General features: G+C 42.4%; 1 protein-coding gene across 1 annotated transcript in view; it reads left to right on the forward strand.

The window, feature by feature from the left end:
- LOC124711549 (collagen alpha-1(I) chain-like) overlaps window positions 1-18,862 on the forward strand; it is a 125,898-nt gene that overhangs the window by 93,569 nt on the left and 13,467 nt on the right. The window contains exon 8 of the mRNA XM_047241685.1: window positions 18,143-18,418. Coding sequence (XP_047097641.1) covers window positions 18,143-18,418 — 276 coding nt within the window. The remainder of the gene's footprint in view (window positions 1-18,142; window positions 18,419-18,862) is intronic.

Here is an 18,862-nt window from a genome sequence, read left to right on the forward strand (position 1 = left end):
ATGTTGTCTGACGTCCTGGAAAAAATGCTCTCTAAATTTTAACACCAAAGCTTTCCATGGTACAACACGCCTCTCTTGTAGTGTTTGCCAGTAGAGTTTGGTGAACATTTCCGTGAAGTTCTCCCTTTTACTAAGCTCCCAAAGAACAAAACGCGGTACTCTTCACATCCTGAGTCATGTTCTAGAATATGTCGAATAGGTATTCCATCAGTAGGTGGGTTACGTTTCCTCGGGATTCTGAGAATGAACATCATTGTAGCTCCCGTTCTTTTTTACAATTAGCCTTATATGGTCGTTCCACACTATGCAGCTCCGAATGGAAGGTCACACATATTGTATGTTTGGTACTATTTTCAGTGATTTATTACTCCTACTGCAATCCTGTAGCAAATGCTATCTGGCCAAAAGCATCCTGACACCACTGTTGTTGTTGTGGTCTTGAGTCCTGAGACTGGTTTGATGCAGCTCTCCATGCTACTCTATCCTGTGCAATCTGCTTCATCTCCCAGTACGTAATGCACCCTACATCCTTCTGAATCTGCGTAGTGTATTCATCTCTTGGACTCCCTCTACAATTTTTACCCTCCACGCTGCCCTCCAATACTAAATTGGTGACCCCATGAAGTCTCACAACATGTCCTACCAACCGACCCCTACTTCTAATCAAGTTGTGCCACAAACTCCTCTTCTCCCCAATTCTATTCAATACCTCCTAATTAGTTATGTGCACTACCCATCTAATCTTCAGCATTCTTCTGTAGCACCACATTTCGAAAGCTTCTATTCTCTTCTTGTCCAAACTATTTATCGTCCATGTTTGGCTACACTCCACACGAATACCTTCAGAAACGACTTCCTGACACTATCTATACTCGATGTTAACGAATTTCTCTTCTTCAGAAACGCTTTCCTTGCCATTGCCAGTCTACGTTTTATATTCTCTCTACTTCGACCATCATCAGTTATTTTGCTCCCCAAATAGCAAAACTCCTTTACTACTTTAAGTGTGTCACTTCCTAATCTAATTCCCTCAGCATCACCCGACTTAATTCGACTACATTCCATTATGTTCGGTTTGCTTTGGTTGATGTTCATCTGATATCCTCCTTTCAAGACACTGTCCATACCGTTCAACTACTCTTCCACGTTCTTTCCTGTCCTGACAGAATTACAATGTCATCGGCGAACTTCAAAGTTTTTATTTCTTCTCCATGGATTTTAATACCTACTCCGAATTTTTCTTTTGTTTCCTTTACAACTTGCTCAATATACAGATTGAATAACATCGGGGAAAGGCTACAACCCTGTCTCACTCCCTTCCCAACCACTGCTTGTCTTTCACGTCCATTGACTCTTATAACTTCCATCTGGTTTCTGTACAAATTGTAAATAGCCTTTCGCTCCCTGTATTTTACCCCCGCCACCTTTAGAATTTGAAAGAGAGTATTCCAGTCAACATTGTCAAAAGCTTTCTCTAAGTCTACAAACGCTAGATACGTAGGTTTGCCATTTCTCAATCTAGCTTCTAAGATAAGCCGTAGGATCAGTATTGCCTCACGTGTTCCAACATTTCTACGGAATCCAAACTGATCTTCCCCGAGGTTGGCTTCTACCAGTTTTTCCATTCGTCTGTAAAGAATTTGCGTTAGTATTTTGCAGCCGTGACTTATAAAACTGATAGTTCGGTAATTTTCACATCTGTCAACACCTGCTTTCTTTGGAACTGCAATTATTATATTCTTCTTGAAGTCTGAGGGTATTTCGCCTGTCTCATACATTTTGCTCACCAGATGGTAGAGTTTTGTCAAGACTGGCTCTCCCAAGGCTGTCAGTAGTTCTAATGGGATGTTGTCTACTCCCGGGGCCTTGTTTCGACTTAGGGCTTTCAGTGCTCTGTCAAACTCTTCATGCAGTATCATACTCCCATCTACATCCTCTTCCAGTTCCATAATATTGCCCTCAAGTACATCGCCCTTGTACAGACCCTCTATATACTTCTTCCACCTTTCTGCTTTCCATTCTTTGCTTAGAACTGGGTTTCCATCTGAGCTCTTGATATTCATACAAGTGGTTCTCTTCTCTCCAAAGGTCTCTCTAATTTTCCTGTAGGCGGTATCTATCTTACCCCTAGTGAGACAAGCCTCTACATCCTTACTTTTGTCCTCTAGCCATCCCTGCTTAGCCATTTTGCACTTCCTGTCGATCTCATTTTTGAGACGTTTGTATTCCTTTTTGCCTGCGTCATTTACTGTATTTTTATATTTTCTCCTTTCATCAATTAAATTCAGTGTCTCTTCTGTCACTCAAGGATTTCTACTAGCCCTCGTCTTTTTACCTACTTGATCCTCTGCTGCCTTCACTACTTCATCCCTCAAAGCTACCCATTCTTTTTCTACTGTATTTCTTTCCCCCATTCCTGTCAAATGTTCCCTTATGCTCTCCCTGAAACTCTGTACAACCTCTGATTTAGTCAGTTTACCCAGGTCCCATCTCCTTAAGTTGCCACTTTTTTGCAGTTTCTTCAGTTTTAATCTACAGTTCATAACTAATAGATTGTAGTCAGAGTCCACATCCTCCCCTGGAAATGTCTTACAATTTAAAACCTGGTTTAAATCCCTGTCTTACCATTATATAATCTATCTGAAACCTGTCAGTATCACCAGGTTTCTTCCTCTATGTACAACGAAATTAACAACTAAGTGTCATGAGAGGCAGATCTACCAGTACAGAAGGAGGGGGGGAACACTGTGTCTTCAGTCGGTGGTTGCAGCAACGGCGGAATGGTCGGTCGGGAGAGCTCAGTGAAATCGAGCGTGGACTAGTCACTGAATGTCACCTGATCAACGAATCCACCAGGGACGTTTCAGTCCTGCTAAAAACGCACAAGGTGACCCTAACGATATGGCTGCGAAATGGAATCTCGAAGTAAAAATCACAGCTAAACAAGACCAGGTCAACCTCGTGCATTGACAGTCTGTGATCACCGAGTATTGAGGGGGTGGTTATAGAATCGCATGACATCAGCTGAAGCAATGAGCCGTGAGTACCAAAGTCGTACTAGCAGTCTAGCTAGCAAAATTACAGTGCTTATGGATTGGAAAAAGGAATGTGACAGAAAGGTTCATAAGCTCCTCAAAGGCACTCATTTCTGCAGTTAGTGCTAAGCGACAGTTGAGGTGGTGTAAAGAGCGACGCCATTGGACAGTGAGTGACTGGAAACGAATTATTTGGAGGATTAATTACCGTGTTTCTGTGGGAACCTGATGGAAGGGTTTGGGTTCTGCCAGTGCCTGGAGAACGTTACTCACCGCTATGTGCGTAGTCCCAAGAGCGAAGTACGGAGGAGGTGGTGTTACGGAATGGAGATGCTTTTTGTGGTTGGTTTACTGCCCTTAAGAGAACGCCAAGTATGGAATAATACTGCTTACAGAAGATGCACATTTCGGAGTCGATGTTTGTTTGTAGCACCATGACAACGCATCCTGTCATAAAGTAGCATATATGAGGAAAAGGTATGTGGACAACAAAATTCCTGGAATGGGCTGGTTTTGTCCGATATCCCGATATGAACCGAATGAAATACCTTTAGGTTGAATTAGATCGTCGACTTCGCTCCACACCTCACAGCCTCTCTGGTTTCGGCTCTGGAGAAAGAATGGGATGCTGCCTCCGCAGACATTCAGGCACCTCACTGAAAGTGTCCTCGTCAGAGTCCAAGAGGTAATAAAGGCGAAGGGTGGGCACACCTTACACTACCGTCTGCGTGAGTTTGGTTACATATTGCGGGTTAACTACCAGTCCCTGCACTTTGTCACCAGACAACCTCAAGCGGGCGTCATCCACTAGATTGTTTATTTAAATTGTTACCAGTGACAGCAGTCTCTTCCCCCTCTATCCACAACTAGCTAACTCCCAGGCGTTGCCTGAGTGTGTATCTATCAGCAATTTATAAACCCATCTCTATCTCCCCTCCCCCCATCTATTTCTGTCCATCTCCTCCACATCTCCTCTCTGTCCGTCTGCTACTCCAGCCTCTCTCTCCTCGTCTTCTTCTACCCCTCTCTGCCCATTTCTTACTCTTTCCTTTCTCTGTCTATTTCCCCCTTCCTTTCTATTTCCTCCTCCCAGTGCCTCAGTCCATCTCCTCCTCTCCCTTTTCCTTTCTGTCCTCCTTCGCTTTCTCTGCTCATATCCTCCTCTGTCCCTCTTCTCCTCTCCCCTGTCTACCTGCTCCCCCTCCCCCTCGCCTCTGTGTCCGTCCACTTCTTCCTCCACCATCTCTCTCCACATTATCATAGCCTATCTCCCCCCCCCCCCCCAATCCTCCTGTAGTAAGTCTCCAGTTCTTATTCCCACAGTATTACTTCCCAGATAGGAAGCAATATGTACACCAAGTTTGGTTGAATTCGATCCAGGGGTTAAGTAGGTTTACCGTAGTTTTTATCGTATACGTACATGTCACAAAATTTTTGACATATTTTTAACATATTTCACAGATGAAATGATCGTATGGCATTTATTGGCAGGGATATCCACTTTGGGATTCGATCGCCGTATTGCAAGTCGTTTTAGATGACGCCACTTCGGCGACTTGCGTGTCAATGATGATGAAAATGATGATCAAGGACACACAGCACCCAGTCCTCTTCCGGCCCCCCTTGCGTGGTAGACGGTAACGCTACCGCTGCCCTACGGAGGCGGACATTTCACAGATAAACATGTGTCACCCTTAACTCTAGTGAATTTCACCCTGTAGTTTCGTTTCGTGGCAGCTTACTGTTCATGACGTCATATCTCTTCAACTGGGTGTTGTACAATGACTTAATTTTGTAGGTACCGTCATTCGCATATGCTGTTCCTGTCTACGAAATACATTGTGAGTAGTATTAGCACTAAAGAATGAAGTAAAACGTTATGTCAGATGCGGCAGTTTTATTGCATGAATAGTGAAAATGTGTTAAGCGATGAATCTTTTTCAGCTATTAAACGTCTCATAAGTGTTTAGAATTATGTGTAAAGTCTGCTGCGAGTCGCTAAGTGCTCTCATTCCCAAATAATGGCTGGATATAGTCTGGGTATTTGCGCATCGTGAACTACGTTTTTTCACTCCCCTTCTTCCCCCCCCCCCCCCCCGCCTCCCCTCCCCCCCCCCCCCACTCCTTGAGAGAGAGGTGGTTCTTACCACAATAATGGTTCTTCCCAGAGAGTACTAAGTCTGGTTTAGGAGGAGATGTGGAACATACGTACACCCATACATTTTATTATGTTTGGATTTTTTATATCCCTACAGTAAACGGTAATGGTTGTCTAACACTTCCTTGAGATATTGGTGAAGTTGCTTTCGCCTTGTTAGTAACAACGTTTTCCGTTTGGTCTGGTAGTAAATCCTGAACGAAATCACAAGGCTAGTTCGACAGCCTGTAACATCGTATTTAATGTAGTAAATTAGCATGAATATTATCGTTTCAAGTTCATCACTCAAGACTCGAGGCGTTCATAGATCAGATTGACGAAACATACATTGTAGCCTTTCAACACTTCCGGAAGTGTTATCCATGACCAGAGTATACAAAACTGTCAATATATTTAGTTGCAGGCGGGAAATACAAGGGCAAAATTAAAAATTTATCATATCAGTAACTACTTGGTGTTTTATATTATTTCATAATGTGATATTTACTCCGTTAGCAGATCTTAGGTCCAATATACAGCAAGACTGATGCCTGAGATTAAGAAAATCTTCTAGGGCTTCCAGTCGCGTCAGATGATTAAAATCGCACGAGTTTCCTGAAGTAACAGAACATCAAGTGAACTTGTCTCAACAGCACAAGAAATAATGAGTTGTAAATTATAATTTAAGGGAAATCTTTGAGAGAGGGTTTAATGCCACATGTAGTGTATCTGAAGTTGTTACAACGTATTTTTTAGTAATGACACCGGTGTCATTGTCGAATTAGATTGCCAACGATCGTGTTTTTAATTCTGTTACCATTTACATAAATTTATTTACCTTTAAGCATATTTCAGAGGCAAGTTCGTCTCTGGACTAATTCGCCTATCAGTTTTCCATTTAGAGCACTATGCATTTTCAGAGAGCATTAAGCTCCAGTCTGACTGCTTCCTTACTTTCATCTAACCATGTTTGTTTGTCTGTTTGTGTATCTTTGGGATGACGGGCACATTTAAATTAGACTATGGAATCTGTTTATTCCTTACTTTCCACATGGATTGAATTTTTACCTGAAATGTTAATGTTCTCCACTACAATTCCCACCCTGTCTTGATTTATCTGTCCTTTGAGTTGCTTACTTAAAATAAATGCGTTACTGCCCGTGGATTACCATTGTATAGTACTGAATTTTGACCTACCTGAACAAGTAATGATTACAGTGAAATCACTCTCTTCTTCATTTTATCCCTGATATTTTTGTAATTCAAGATGTCGGCGGAAGAAAATTCTGACTCCCAGTTTGCTAAGGATTAGTCTGTTCACGTTATTTGTGCTGTTTTCCAGTGCACCACAATCTGGCAACAAGTACTGCTACAATATACTTCACAAACTGCTTCGTTTTCTTGTACTTATGGTGTTCTTTTTCAACTTAACCAAACATAACAAACGATGCACCACGAAGGAGTTATCCGAATGGGACGGAAGTCGGTAGGTGTGGTGTACGGGGTGTTCAAAAAGTTCGCAGTGCCGTATGATTGTTCGCCTGCCTGGGTTACTTCCCTTCAAGTGGACTCTCCCAATATTCCACTGTTTCGTTTATCTCAGCCAGCGTCAGTAGTATCGTTGGTGTGTGTCTTTACGTGTTGACGTGAACGTTTATGTTTAGTTCCTTTGCTCGTTTGTTTCGTTTTTGTCACTGTTAAAATGCTAACCATTGAAGAACGTGTGTTTTTAGTCGAATAAGTGCTCAAAGTTGGCGGTAAATACACAGTTTCAGTTTGTCAAACACGTAATTCAGTTTTCCTGGAGACAACACTCCCACATCGCGATACTGTGCGAGATTTGACTAACAAATTTCGAAATACGGGTACAGTGACAGATGCACCGAGAAGTGATCTCCTAGCGTTTTGCCTAAGGACAAACTACTCGATATTTCCGATAAAATGTCCAGGAGTCCGAACAGGGCAGTAAGAAAACTCGCCCAGGAAATCGATTTTGGTGTCGGAACGGCCCACACAGCTGTAAGGAAAATATCAGAACTGTTCCCATACAAAGTGCCTGTCGTGCAAGAGACTGCATTATTGTTAATAGTTCAAAAATTTCGTACAACAAAATGAAAGAGATATTATTAATGAAACGTTTTTCACTAATGAGGCGTGGTTTCATTTATCCGAGTACATGAACTCGCAAAATTCTCGTATATGGAACACTGCAAATCCATTGTGTATTCACGAGGAGCCACTTAATTATGTGAAGATAGGAGTTGGATTGCAATTTCTAGACGTTGGTTTGTGGGCACCATATTTTTCAACGGAACAATAAACGCACAACGATACTTCAGTGATATTCTGTACCCATTCATTGGAGAACTTGTGCTAAGTACTGAACGATTATTTTCAACAAGGTGGTGCAAGCGCGCATACAGCTTCCGTTTCCATGGCACTGGTTGCTGATATTTTTGGCGATCGAATAATTTCACAGGGACTTTGGCCTCCACAATCACCTGACCAGGCACCACCTGACTTTTTCTTCTGGGGTGCAGCGGAAGCAACCGCCTATAAAAACCGTCCAAAATCCATCGAGGAATTGAAAACTGCAATCTCCACTTTCACTACTTCTGTTACCGAAGAAATGAGTTACAGCTGGTGTTTGGAATCATGATTAAACGAATTAGAAAATTTGTAAGTAAAAATGAATATTCAATAAATAAATAAGTTGTATTTCACTGAGTTTCATTCCGGTATATTCACACTGCGGCATACGGCACGCGTGGCTAACAGTCATACGGCACTACAGAGAGACTTTTTGGACACCCCGTACATGTGCAGATAAACAAATGATAACATTTTCAGAAAAAAATTGAAGATTTATTTAAGAAAAAGAGCTTCACAACTTAAGCAAGTCAATAACACGTTAGTCCAACTCTGGTCCTTACGTAAGCAATTATTCTGCTTAGCATTGATTGATAGTTTTGCTGGATGTCCTCCTGAGAGAAACTGGTGTGTTACATCGTCAAAATCCTGAGGCAGTTGGGAGGCCCTGGCGAGAAATCTGGCGACCTTTCTGGGCCAGGTAGGATCTGACAAGGGCGAACACAAGCAGTAAAAAATTTCGCTGTGTGAGAGCGGGCATTATCTTGCTGAAAGGTAAGCCAAGGATGGTTTGCCACAAAGGACAGCAAAACAGGGCGTAGAATATCGTCGACGGATCGCTGTGCAGTGTGGTTGCCGCAGATGACAACCAAAGGGGTCTTCCTATGAAATGTAATGACACCAGAGACCATCTGTCGTGGTTCTCGCACCGTATGGCGGACGACAGCCACTTTGGTTTCCCATTATTGACTGGGGCGTCTGGACATAAGTCTTCGGTGGTCATTGGGGCTCACTTCAGAGAGGAACCCGTCACTGAACAAAATTCTACTCCAGTCAATGAGATTCCAGGCCTCAGTTTTTAGAGAGATTATTGTTATCACTTCCTTTCGTCTACCGCCTATTATTCTGCTTGTTACTAAAATAGGAATTTAGATATAGTAGATGCAGGGAATTTGCCCTCATCGAACGCACACCCCTCCCGGAGACGGCATCGAGCGGGCTGACGCATTGGCGAAACAGTGGACCCAAGAGGCCGAAGGTTCTAATCTCCGTCCGACCATCCAGATTTACATCGTCTGTGTTTTTCCTAAATCTCTTAAGGTGAGCAGAAGGATGGCAGATTTACTGCCTTAACTGCATCTGCAAAAACCTCACCGTCGATGAGCTGTTATACCGTAATCTTCCTGCCACTACCCTCACCCCATTTCGACCTAGGTATTCGAGATGAGTCACTTGCTTTTCAGGAAAACACTCGAACTGGAAATTCCGTCCTAAATAATTCGAATTGAGAACTTTTTGCCCACTCCAATTTCGCAGGAAATTCGCTGAAAGTCACCTCGGTGTCTACAACGGTTCGTCCAGATCTCACGTACATAAAATCAAAGACGAAAAGATGAAGAACGATTGTGTTTTGTTTGGAGATGTTTGCAGCGATGATTTGCAAAATTTTCAAAATTTTATATATTTTTACACCACCGTATTTTCTCATTTTTATACCAAAGTGAACTTTACATTATGGCCAACGAAGACAGTGGTTCGACTACATTTCATTCAACTTCTCTAAAGAGCAACATACAACTGATAATGGCAGTGTTTTCAAAATCCACATTTTGCTGCTCCTAGAATTCGTTTCACAATCAAGGTTTGAGGTACCACACCTTCTTCAAATGTGTAAAGGAAAGAGTTTCTCTTTGTTTCTTTGGTGCAGAAGAAAAATTATAATCTATCGAAATGTTTTTCTGTGCTGTAATAACAGAGCATAATGTGCGAGATCAGTCTTCTAGGACCTCTGACTGACGCATCTTCTTCAGTCTTTACCAAATTGTGATGGAATGCCCTTGGCTAGCAGCTGCGATCCTTACTGAAAGAGTTTGTGTCATGTTTGTTCCATTTGTTGTGAAAGCAAATAACAACAATGTGTTCCATTTTGGGAAGTTGTGTAGTTTTTCAAAGGCTTTGTAAATATTTTTGGAAGTTACCTTTGTGTAATTTTCGCTCCAGCTTCAAACATTTCTCTAGTAATACCTTTATCCCCAGAGTCTTCCATCTCTTCTTACATCTAATTGCTAGTACAACTCGATTAAGAGGAAGAAATCCTACTATGCAGCTATTACATATGGTAATTTTACATACTGGTTTCGAAGTGTTACAGCTACATTTTCATTTCGACTTTGAGCACTGCAAATGGAGGTAGGCACTTTGATAACAGTCTCAAAACATACATACACTGACTGACAAAAAAGTGTGAAGCACCGACAAGACATTGTCGTATGTGAATGCAACTTCGTCCACGGACACATCATCAACGAGTACGTAAATTATTAAAGTCATTATTCTCTGTGACAGGTAGAACGGCCACCAAAGTTGAGTTGTTACCATTCTAGGTAGTGCAATAGAAGGGGTATGCACAGCATCAGATGTCGAGTGATCACTCTGAAGGATATGAGATGTCACCAGTGTTACCAGCTCCTAGCAGAATCTGAAATACGACTCAATGTGCGCCGTACTTGGCAGACTGGTCGACTCGTGCAATATCTAGATGTGTGAGGCATTCTGATGTGACAGTGGCCCCATATGGACTGCATGGGAACGTGAGCGCATGTATGCTCGTGGTCAAGTGTCCAGTCAACCACGTTTGACCACCAAAAGGGAGAATCGCTGTACTGTTCACCGTGTATATTGTAACCCCTTCAAATCTGTGTCTGAAATCCGAAAGCAAGTAAAGACTCCCTGCAAAATTCTGTATCATTCCACATCATCTATATCTACATCTACATAGATACTCTGCATGCCACCATTCGGTGCCTGGCAGAGGGTACCCTGTACCAATACTAGTCATTTCATTTCCTGTTCCACCGGCAGATAAAGCGAGGGAGAAACGACTGTCTATATGCCTCAATATAAGCCTTCATTTCTCTTACCTCATCTCTGTTGACCTTCCGCGAAATATGTATTGGCGGAGTAGATACGTTCTGCAGTCAGCTTCAAATGCCAGTTTTCTAAATTTCCCGTTTACTGTCCCTCGAAAAGAACGCCGCCTCCTCTCCAGGGATTCCCTTCCGAGCTCCTGAATAATCTCCGTTCTACTGTTCGAACCTACAGTTAACATTTCTAACGGTTCACCTCTACACTGCTTCATTGACTTCCTTTAATCCGACCTATCGCTGATCCCAACACTAGGGCAGTAGTCAAAAATACATCACACCAGCGACTATATGCTGTCTCCTTTGCAGATGAACCACACTTTCCCAAAACTCTCCCAAAAAACCGAAGTCGACAATTCGTATTCCCTACCACAATCCTCACATGCTAGTTCTATTCCATATGGCTTTTCAAACGTAACGGCCAGATGTTTAAATGACGTGTCAAGCAGATCAGTACTAACTATGTATCCTAACATTATGGGTTTGTTTTACTTACTCGTCTGCATGAACTTACATTTTTCACACTTAGAGCTACCTACATTCATCACATCAACTAGAAATTTTGTCGAAGTCATCTTGTATCCTCGTACAGTCACTAAACGACGACAGCTTTTCATACACCATAACATCAGCAAACCGCCGCAGACCCATTACGCTTTCCGTCAGATGATTTATGTACGTATAGAACAGCGGCAGTCCTGTCACACTTCCCTGGGGGCACTGTTCACGATACCTTTGTCTCTGATGAAGACTTGCCGTCGAGAAAAAAACGTACTAGGTCCTATTATGTAAGAAGTCCTCGAATCACTCACGTATCTAGGGACCTATTCCATATGCACATACTTCCGTTAACAGTCTATAGTGTGACACCGTGTCAAATACTTTTTGGAAATCTGGAAATGTGTAATCCAACTGTTGCCCTTCATCCGTATTTCGCAGTATTTCATGTAAGAAAAGGACAAAAGGACAAGCTGAGTTTCGCATGAGCGGTGCTTTCTAAAACCATGCTGATTCGTGGCCTGAAGCTTTTTGGTCTCAAGAAAATTTATTATATTCGAACTCGTCCACGAAACACAGAGGGCCATACACATGGGTTCCCAGGTGGATGCCGTGTTTCTTGACTTCTGCAAGGCGTTTGATACAGTTCCCCACAGGCGTTTAATGAACAAAGTAAGAGCTTATGGACTATCAGATCGGTTGTGTGATTGGATTGAAGAGTTCCTAGATAACACAATGCAGCATGTCATTCTCAATGGAGAGAAGTCTTCCGAAGTAAGAGTGATTTCAGGTGTGCCGCAGGGGAGTGTCGTAGGACCGTTTCCATTCACAATATACATAAATGACCTTGTGGATAACATCGAAAGTTCACTGAGGCTTTTTGCCGATGACGCTGGGGTATATCGAGAGGTTGTAATAATGGAAAATTGTACTGAAATGCAGGAGGATCTGCAACGAATTGACGTATGGTGCAAGGAATGGCAATTGAATCTCAATGCAGACAAGTTTAATGTGCTGCAAATACAAAGAAAGAAAAATCATTTATCATTTAGCTACAATATAGCAGGTCAGCAACTGGAAGCAGTTAATTCCATAAATTATCTCGGAGTGGGCATTAGGAGTTATTTAAAATGGAATGACCATATAAAATTAATCGTCGGTAAAGCAGATGCCAGACTGAGATTCATTGGAAGAATCCTAAGGAAGTAGGTTACAGTACACTTTTTCGCCCACTGCTTGACTACTGCTCACCGGTGTGGGATCCGTACCAGATAGGGTTGATAAAAGAGATAGAGAAGATCCAACGGGGAGCAACACGCTTAGTTACAGGATCATTTAGTAATCGCGAAAGCGTTACGGAGATGACAGATGAACTCCAGTGGAAGACTCTGCAAGAGAGACGCTCAGTAGCTCGGTACGGGCTTTTATTGGAGTTTCGAGAACATACCTTCACCGAGGAGTCAAGCAGATGAAATCAGAGAGGCATACCGACGATCTTTCTTTCCACGAACAATTCGAGACTGGAATAGAAGGGAGAACCGATTGAGTTACTCAAGGTGCCCTCCGCCACACACCGTCGGGTGTCTTGCGGAATGTGGGTATAGATGTAGATACATCTACAGCTACATGATTACTCTGCAAATCACACTTAAGTGCCTGGCAGAGGGTTCATCGAACCATTTTCGTATTACTTCTCTACCATTCCACTCTCGAATCTCGCGTGGGAGAAAGGAAAATCTTTCCGTTCGAGCTGTGATTTCTCTTATTTTATTATGATGATCATTTCTCTCTACGTAGGTGGGTGTCAACAAAATATTTTCGCACTCGGAAGAGAAAGCTGGTGATAGAAATTTCGTAAATAGATCTCGCCGCAAAGAAAACCGCCTTTGTTTCAGTGACTGCCACCCCAACTCGCGTATCATATTAGTGACACTCTCACCCCTATTGCCCGATAACACGAAACGAGCTGCCCTTCTATGCACTTTTTCGATGTCCTCCGTCAATCCTACCTGGTAAGGATTCCACACTGCGCAGCAATATTCCACCAGAGGACGACAAGTGTAATGTAGGCTGTTTCTTTAGTGGGTTTGTCGCATCTTCTAAGTGATCTGCCAACAAAGCGCAGTCTTTGTTTCGCCCTCCCCACAGTATTATCTATGTGGTCTTTCCAATTTAAGTTGCTCGTAATTGTAATTCCTAGGTATTTAGTCGAATTGACAGCCCTTACATTTGTGCGATTTATCGTATACCCAAAATTTACCGGATTTATTTTAGTACCCATGTGGATGGCCTCGCACTTTTCTTTGTTTAGTGACAATTGCCACAATTCGCACCATACAGAAATTTTCTCTAGCTCATTGAATTGAATTGAATTGATCGTCTGATGATTTTACTAGACGGTAAGCGTCATCTGCAAACAATCCAAGGGGGCTGCTCAGATTAACGCCTAGATCATTTATGTAAATCAGGAACAGCAGAGGGCCTATGACACTACCTTGCGGAACGCTAGATATTACACAAATTATGTTGAGAAATTCTGAGGCAAACTAATGCTCGTCGAATGCTTGCAGCAGCAGGATTAAGGAATTACCGTACCGTACGTAGACTGCCGCTAACACAACAACGAAAACGGCTGCGTGTGGCGTGCTACTGTAACCGGCAAAATCGGACTGCTGACAAATGGCGTCGCATTGTGTTTAGCGATAAATCGAGGTTCAGCACTACTCCGGATCACCATCGTCGCCGAATATGCATTTTATCTGCGGAGAGGTCACATTTTTTCCAATATTTTGGAGAGGCAGAGTGATGTTGCTCCTGGGGCCTTGATGTGACAGCCATCCGATATGAATTCAGGTGACGGTTGGAGAGGGTGTAACGTCGTACTGATATGTGGGCTCATATTGGCAAGGTCTTTGTAAATTTGACTCGATTTCGTGAACACTGAAATAATGCAGGTAGCCTCATCAGTTTCATTTAGCTTTATAACGCCTCTTCTTCTTGATGAATTGGTTTGATTTGTACTTGGCCTCGGCTGAAACTCGGCGACAGTCGGTAGAGTGTTGAGATCGTTATCAAGTTACGAAGATGACGTTACACAAAATAACAGTGCTGAACCGAAATTTCGACGTGCGTGAGATATTTACTTCACCAAGAATCGTAATTAATCGTTCGTAATCGATGTTTAACTGATTAATGATGAAATATTAATGATAAAACCAATGCAGTCATATCAACAACCAACTTCCTACAAGCTGGTCGTAATTTCAAGTATCTAAGAAATCGTAACAGTGGGCTTTTTATTTGAGTAAAAGATTCTACACAAGCGCCGAGCGCTACAGCCAAATATTATCGCTGCGCTTAATTATTACTCGGGAGTTTCATGTCAATAATTTGATAGAATTTTAAATCACAAATGCACGACTTGGCACGAGAGGGTGTTTTATTGCACAATAGCAGTCACTTCCTAACCGAGCCTTGAGAAGAAAACTTTCCCAGTTGTTGGGGGGATTTAAATTATATGCTTCGGACCTATCACTGAAGTTCTATAAACCACTGGCTATTATGAATGAAAACTGTCGATCAGTGTTCGTTGCCTAAATCACTGTCTAAGTAATATTTAGTTCAATTATCTAGTTAAAAGTTCACTTTATTCTAGTAGGTAAAAGTCCTCCGTTCGAATTCTAATGCCGTGATATTTGAAGTCAGAAGATCGTATCACTGCGTCATAATAGATCGCAATTATTTAATCTCAAAAACAATCTAAGCGCGCCTACATGTACGAGCATTCAAATATATAACCTGCTTCGGCTAACTCTCGTAACGTAATGAGAACGCATTTAATTATACTTGGTCATTACTCACGATTCCCAATGAGTAGTCACACGGAGTATTCTTTGGGATCGTTGGTTCTACTTTCCGAATGTTAATTTATGCTAATTTTGCGATTTATTATGATTTTGATTTTAATTTTCTTTCGTAGATTGCTAAGTTATCAAGTCAGATTCCTGATTTAATTGCTGGTTATTGTCCTATTAATAGTGATAAATGGAACTTCGTTCGCTTATTCACTTTTCCGGGAAGTTGGGACTTAGGGGGAAATCTTTGGGGTGGTTGTTGTTGTTGTGGTCTTCAGTCCTGAGACTGGTTTGATGCAGCTCTCCATGCTACTCTATCCTGTGCAAGCTCCTTCATCTCCCAGTACCTACTGCAACCTACATCCTTCTGAATCTGCTTAGTGTATTCATCTCTTGGCCTCCCTCTACGATTTTTACTCTCCACGGTGCCCTCCAATGCTAAATTTGTGATCCCTTGATGCCTGAGAACATGCCCTACCAACCGGTCTCTTCTTCTTGTGAAGTTGTGCCACAAACTCCTCTTCTCCCCTATTCTATTCAATACCTCCTCATTAGTTACGTGATCTACCCACCTTATCTTCAGCATTCTTCTGTAGCACCACATTTCGAAAGCTTCTATTCTCTTCTTGTCCAAACTGGTTACCGTCCATGTTTCACTTCCATACATGGCTACACTCCATACAAATACTTTCAGAAACGACTTCCTGACGCTTAAATCTATACTCGATGTTAACAAATTTCTCTTCTTCAGAAACGCTTTCCTTGCCATTGCCAGTCTACGTTATATATTCTCTCTACTTCGACCATCATCAGTTATTTTGCTCCCCAAATAGCAAAACTCCTTTACTACTTTAAGTGTCTCACTTCCTAATCTAATTCCCTCAACATCACCCGACTTAATTCGACTACATTCCATTATCCTCGTTTTGCTTTTGTTGATGTTCATCTTATATCCTCCTTTCAAGACACTGTCCATTCCGTTCAACTGCTCTTCCAAGTCCTTTGCTGTCTCTGACAGAATTACAATGTCATCGGCGAACCTCAAACTTTTTACTTCTTCTCCATGAATTTTAATAGCTACTCCGAATTTTTCTTTTGTTTCCTTTACTGCTTGCTCAATATACAGATTGAATAACATCGGGGAGAGGCTACATCCCTGTCCCACTCCTTTCCCAACCACTGCTTCCCTTTCATTTCCCTCGACTCTTATAACTGACATCTGGTTTCCGTACAAATTGTAAATAGCCTTTCGCTCCCTGTATTTTACCCCTGCCACCTTCAGAATTTGAAAGAGAGTATTCCAGTTAACATTGTCAAAAGCTTTCTCTAAGTCTACAAATGCTAGAAACGTAGGTTTGCCATTTCTTAATCTTTCTTTTAAGATAAGTCTTAAGGTCAGTATTGCCTCACGTGTTCCAACATTTCTACGGAATCCAATTTGATCTTCCCCGAGGTCCGCTTCTGCCAGTTTTTCCATTCGTCTGTAAAGAATTCGCGTTAGTATTTTGCAGCTGTGACTTATTAAACTGATAGTTCGGCAATTTTCACATCTGTCAACACCTGCTTTCTTTGGGATTGGAATTGTTATATTCTTGTTGAAGTCTGAGGGTATTTCGCCTGTCTCATACATCTTCCTCACCAGATGGTAGAGTTTTGTCATGAATGGCTCTCCCAAGGCCATCAGTAGTTCTAAAGGAATGTTGTCTACTCCCGGGGCCTTGTTTCGACTCAGGTCTTTCAGTGCTCTGTCAAACTCTTCACCCAGTATCTTCTCTCCCATTTCGTCTTCATCTACATCCTCTTCCATTTCCATAATATTGTCCTCAAGTACATCGCCCTTGTATAAACCCTCTATATACTCCTTCCACCTTTCTGCCTTCCCTTCTTTGCTTAGAACTGGGTTGCCATCTGAGCTCTTGATATTCATACAAGTGGTTCTCTTCTCTCCAAAGGTCTCTTTAATTTTCCTGTAGGCAGTATCTATCTTACCCCTAGTGAGACAAGCCTCTACATCCTTACATTTGTCCTCTAGCCATCCCTGCTTAGCCATTTTGCACTTCCTGTCGATATCATTTTTGAGACGTTTGTATTCCTTTTTGCCTGCCTCATTTACTGGATTTTTATATTTTCTCCTTTCATCAATTAAATTCAATATTTCTTCTGTTACCCAAGGATTTCTATCAGCCCTCGTGTTTTTACCTACTTGATCGTCTGCTGCCTTCACTACTTCATCCCTCAAAGCTGCCCATTCTTCTTCTCTTGTATTTCTTTCCCCAATTCCTGTCAAATGTTCCCTTATGCTCTCCCTGAAACTCCGTACAACCTCTGGTTCTTTCAGTTTATCCAGGTCCCATCTCCTTAAATTCCCACCTTTTTGCAGTTTCTTCAGTTTCAATCTGCAGTTCATAACCAATAGATTGTGGTCAGAATCCACATCGGCCCCTTGGAAATGTCTTACAGTTTAAAACCTGGTTCCTAAATCTCTGTCTTACCATTATATAATCTACTGATACATTTTAGTATCTCCAGGATTCTTCCAGGTATACAACCTTCTTTTATGATTCTTGAACCAAGTGTTAGCTATGGTTAAGTTATGCTCTGTGCAAAATTCTGCAAGGCGGCTTCCTCTTTCATTTCTTCCCCCCAATCCATATTCACCTACTATGTTTCCTTCTCTCCCTTTTCCTACTGACGAATTCCAGTCACCCATGACTATTAAATTTTCGTCTCCCTTCACTATCTGAATAATTTCTTTTATCTCATCATACATTTCATCTATTTCTTCATCATCTGCAGAGTTAGTTGTCATATAAACTTGTACTACTGTAGTAGGCATGGGCTTTGTGTCTATCTTGGCCACAATAATGCGTTCACTATGCTGTTTGTAGTAGCTAACCCGCACTCCTATTTTTTTATTCATTATTAAACCTTTATTAAATCTTTGGGGTAATGGGGGCTGATTCTTGATTTTTATTTCTCGTCCGAGGAAGTGGCATTACAGCTTCTCCCTTCTCTTTGGGAGCTTAACTTCTTTGTGAGGCGCTGTGGAATGTATACCCACTACAAGATCCACCTTGCTTCAACGAGGACGTTTCACGCCAACAGGAGGATCACGGCCGCCGCCTGCAGGCGGAAGCCCTTTCGGCGCAGGAGGCAGGCCGAGCACGTCGGCCCCCGGCGCAGGTTCTGGTACGGCCCCCGGCGGCGGCGCCGACCTGTTCGGCGGCAACGACGACTTGTTCGGCGACTTCGGCACAGGAGGCGGTGCGGGCGGCGGCAGCGCGGGGGCGGGATCTGCGCTCGGCGGCGCCGGGGGTGGAGCGACCAGGCCCCCGGGCGGAGGCGGCGGATTCGGCGGCGACGAGGACCTCTTCGGAGCAGGTCAGAGTCTTCTCTGTCTGCAGGCGACATAGCGTCAACTTAGTACTCTCACTTCACGAGCCCCTCGTTGCAATCTGCTGGTTACTGTTGATGGAACACTTCGCATCTAGGAAAAGCATGTGACTGAAGTGTATTCAGAGCTACGCTGTTTCTCTGTAGGTGGAAGATTCACCCACGAACTGAAAATTTGTAGCTGAGACTATGACTAATAAATCAGTTACTGTGAATACAGTTTCTTTTTAATTCCATCCCAAAAAAGGAAGTGCAGAACAATATATCAATTGGTTCCAAAACGTTGGTGAGCAGTGTCATAAAACTGAGGAAACAGAGAAAAACATAAAAATACTTATGTAATGACGATTCCAAAACAGCTGCCAAATTAGATCGTTTTATTTGTAACAATAGGCCTATTTCGTAAAACAGACATCGTCCTATTATCTGTAA

The sequence above is a fragment of the Schistocerca piceifrons genome, chromosome 8 (genome assembly GCF_021461385.2).
Source record: "Schistocerca piceifrons isolate TAMUIC-IGC-003096 chromosome 8, iqSchPice1.1, whole genome shotgun sequence".
Lineage (NCBI taxonomy): Eukaryota > Metazoa > Arthropoda > Insecta > Orthoptera > Acrididae > Schistocerca > Schistocerca piceifrons.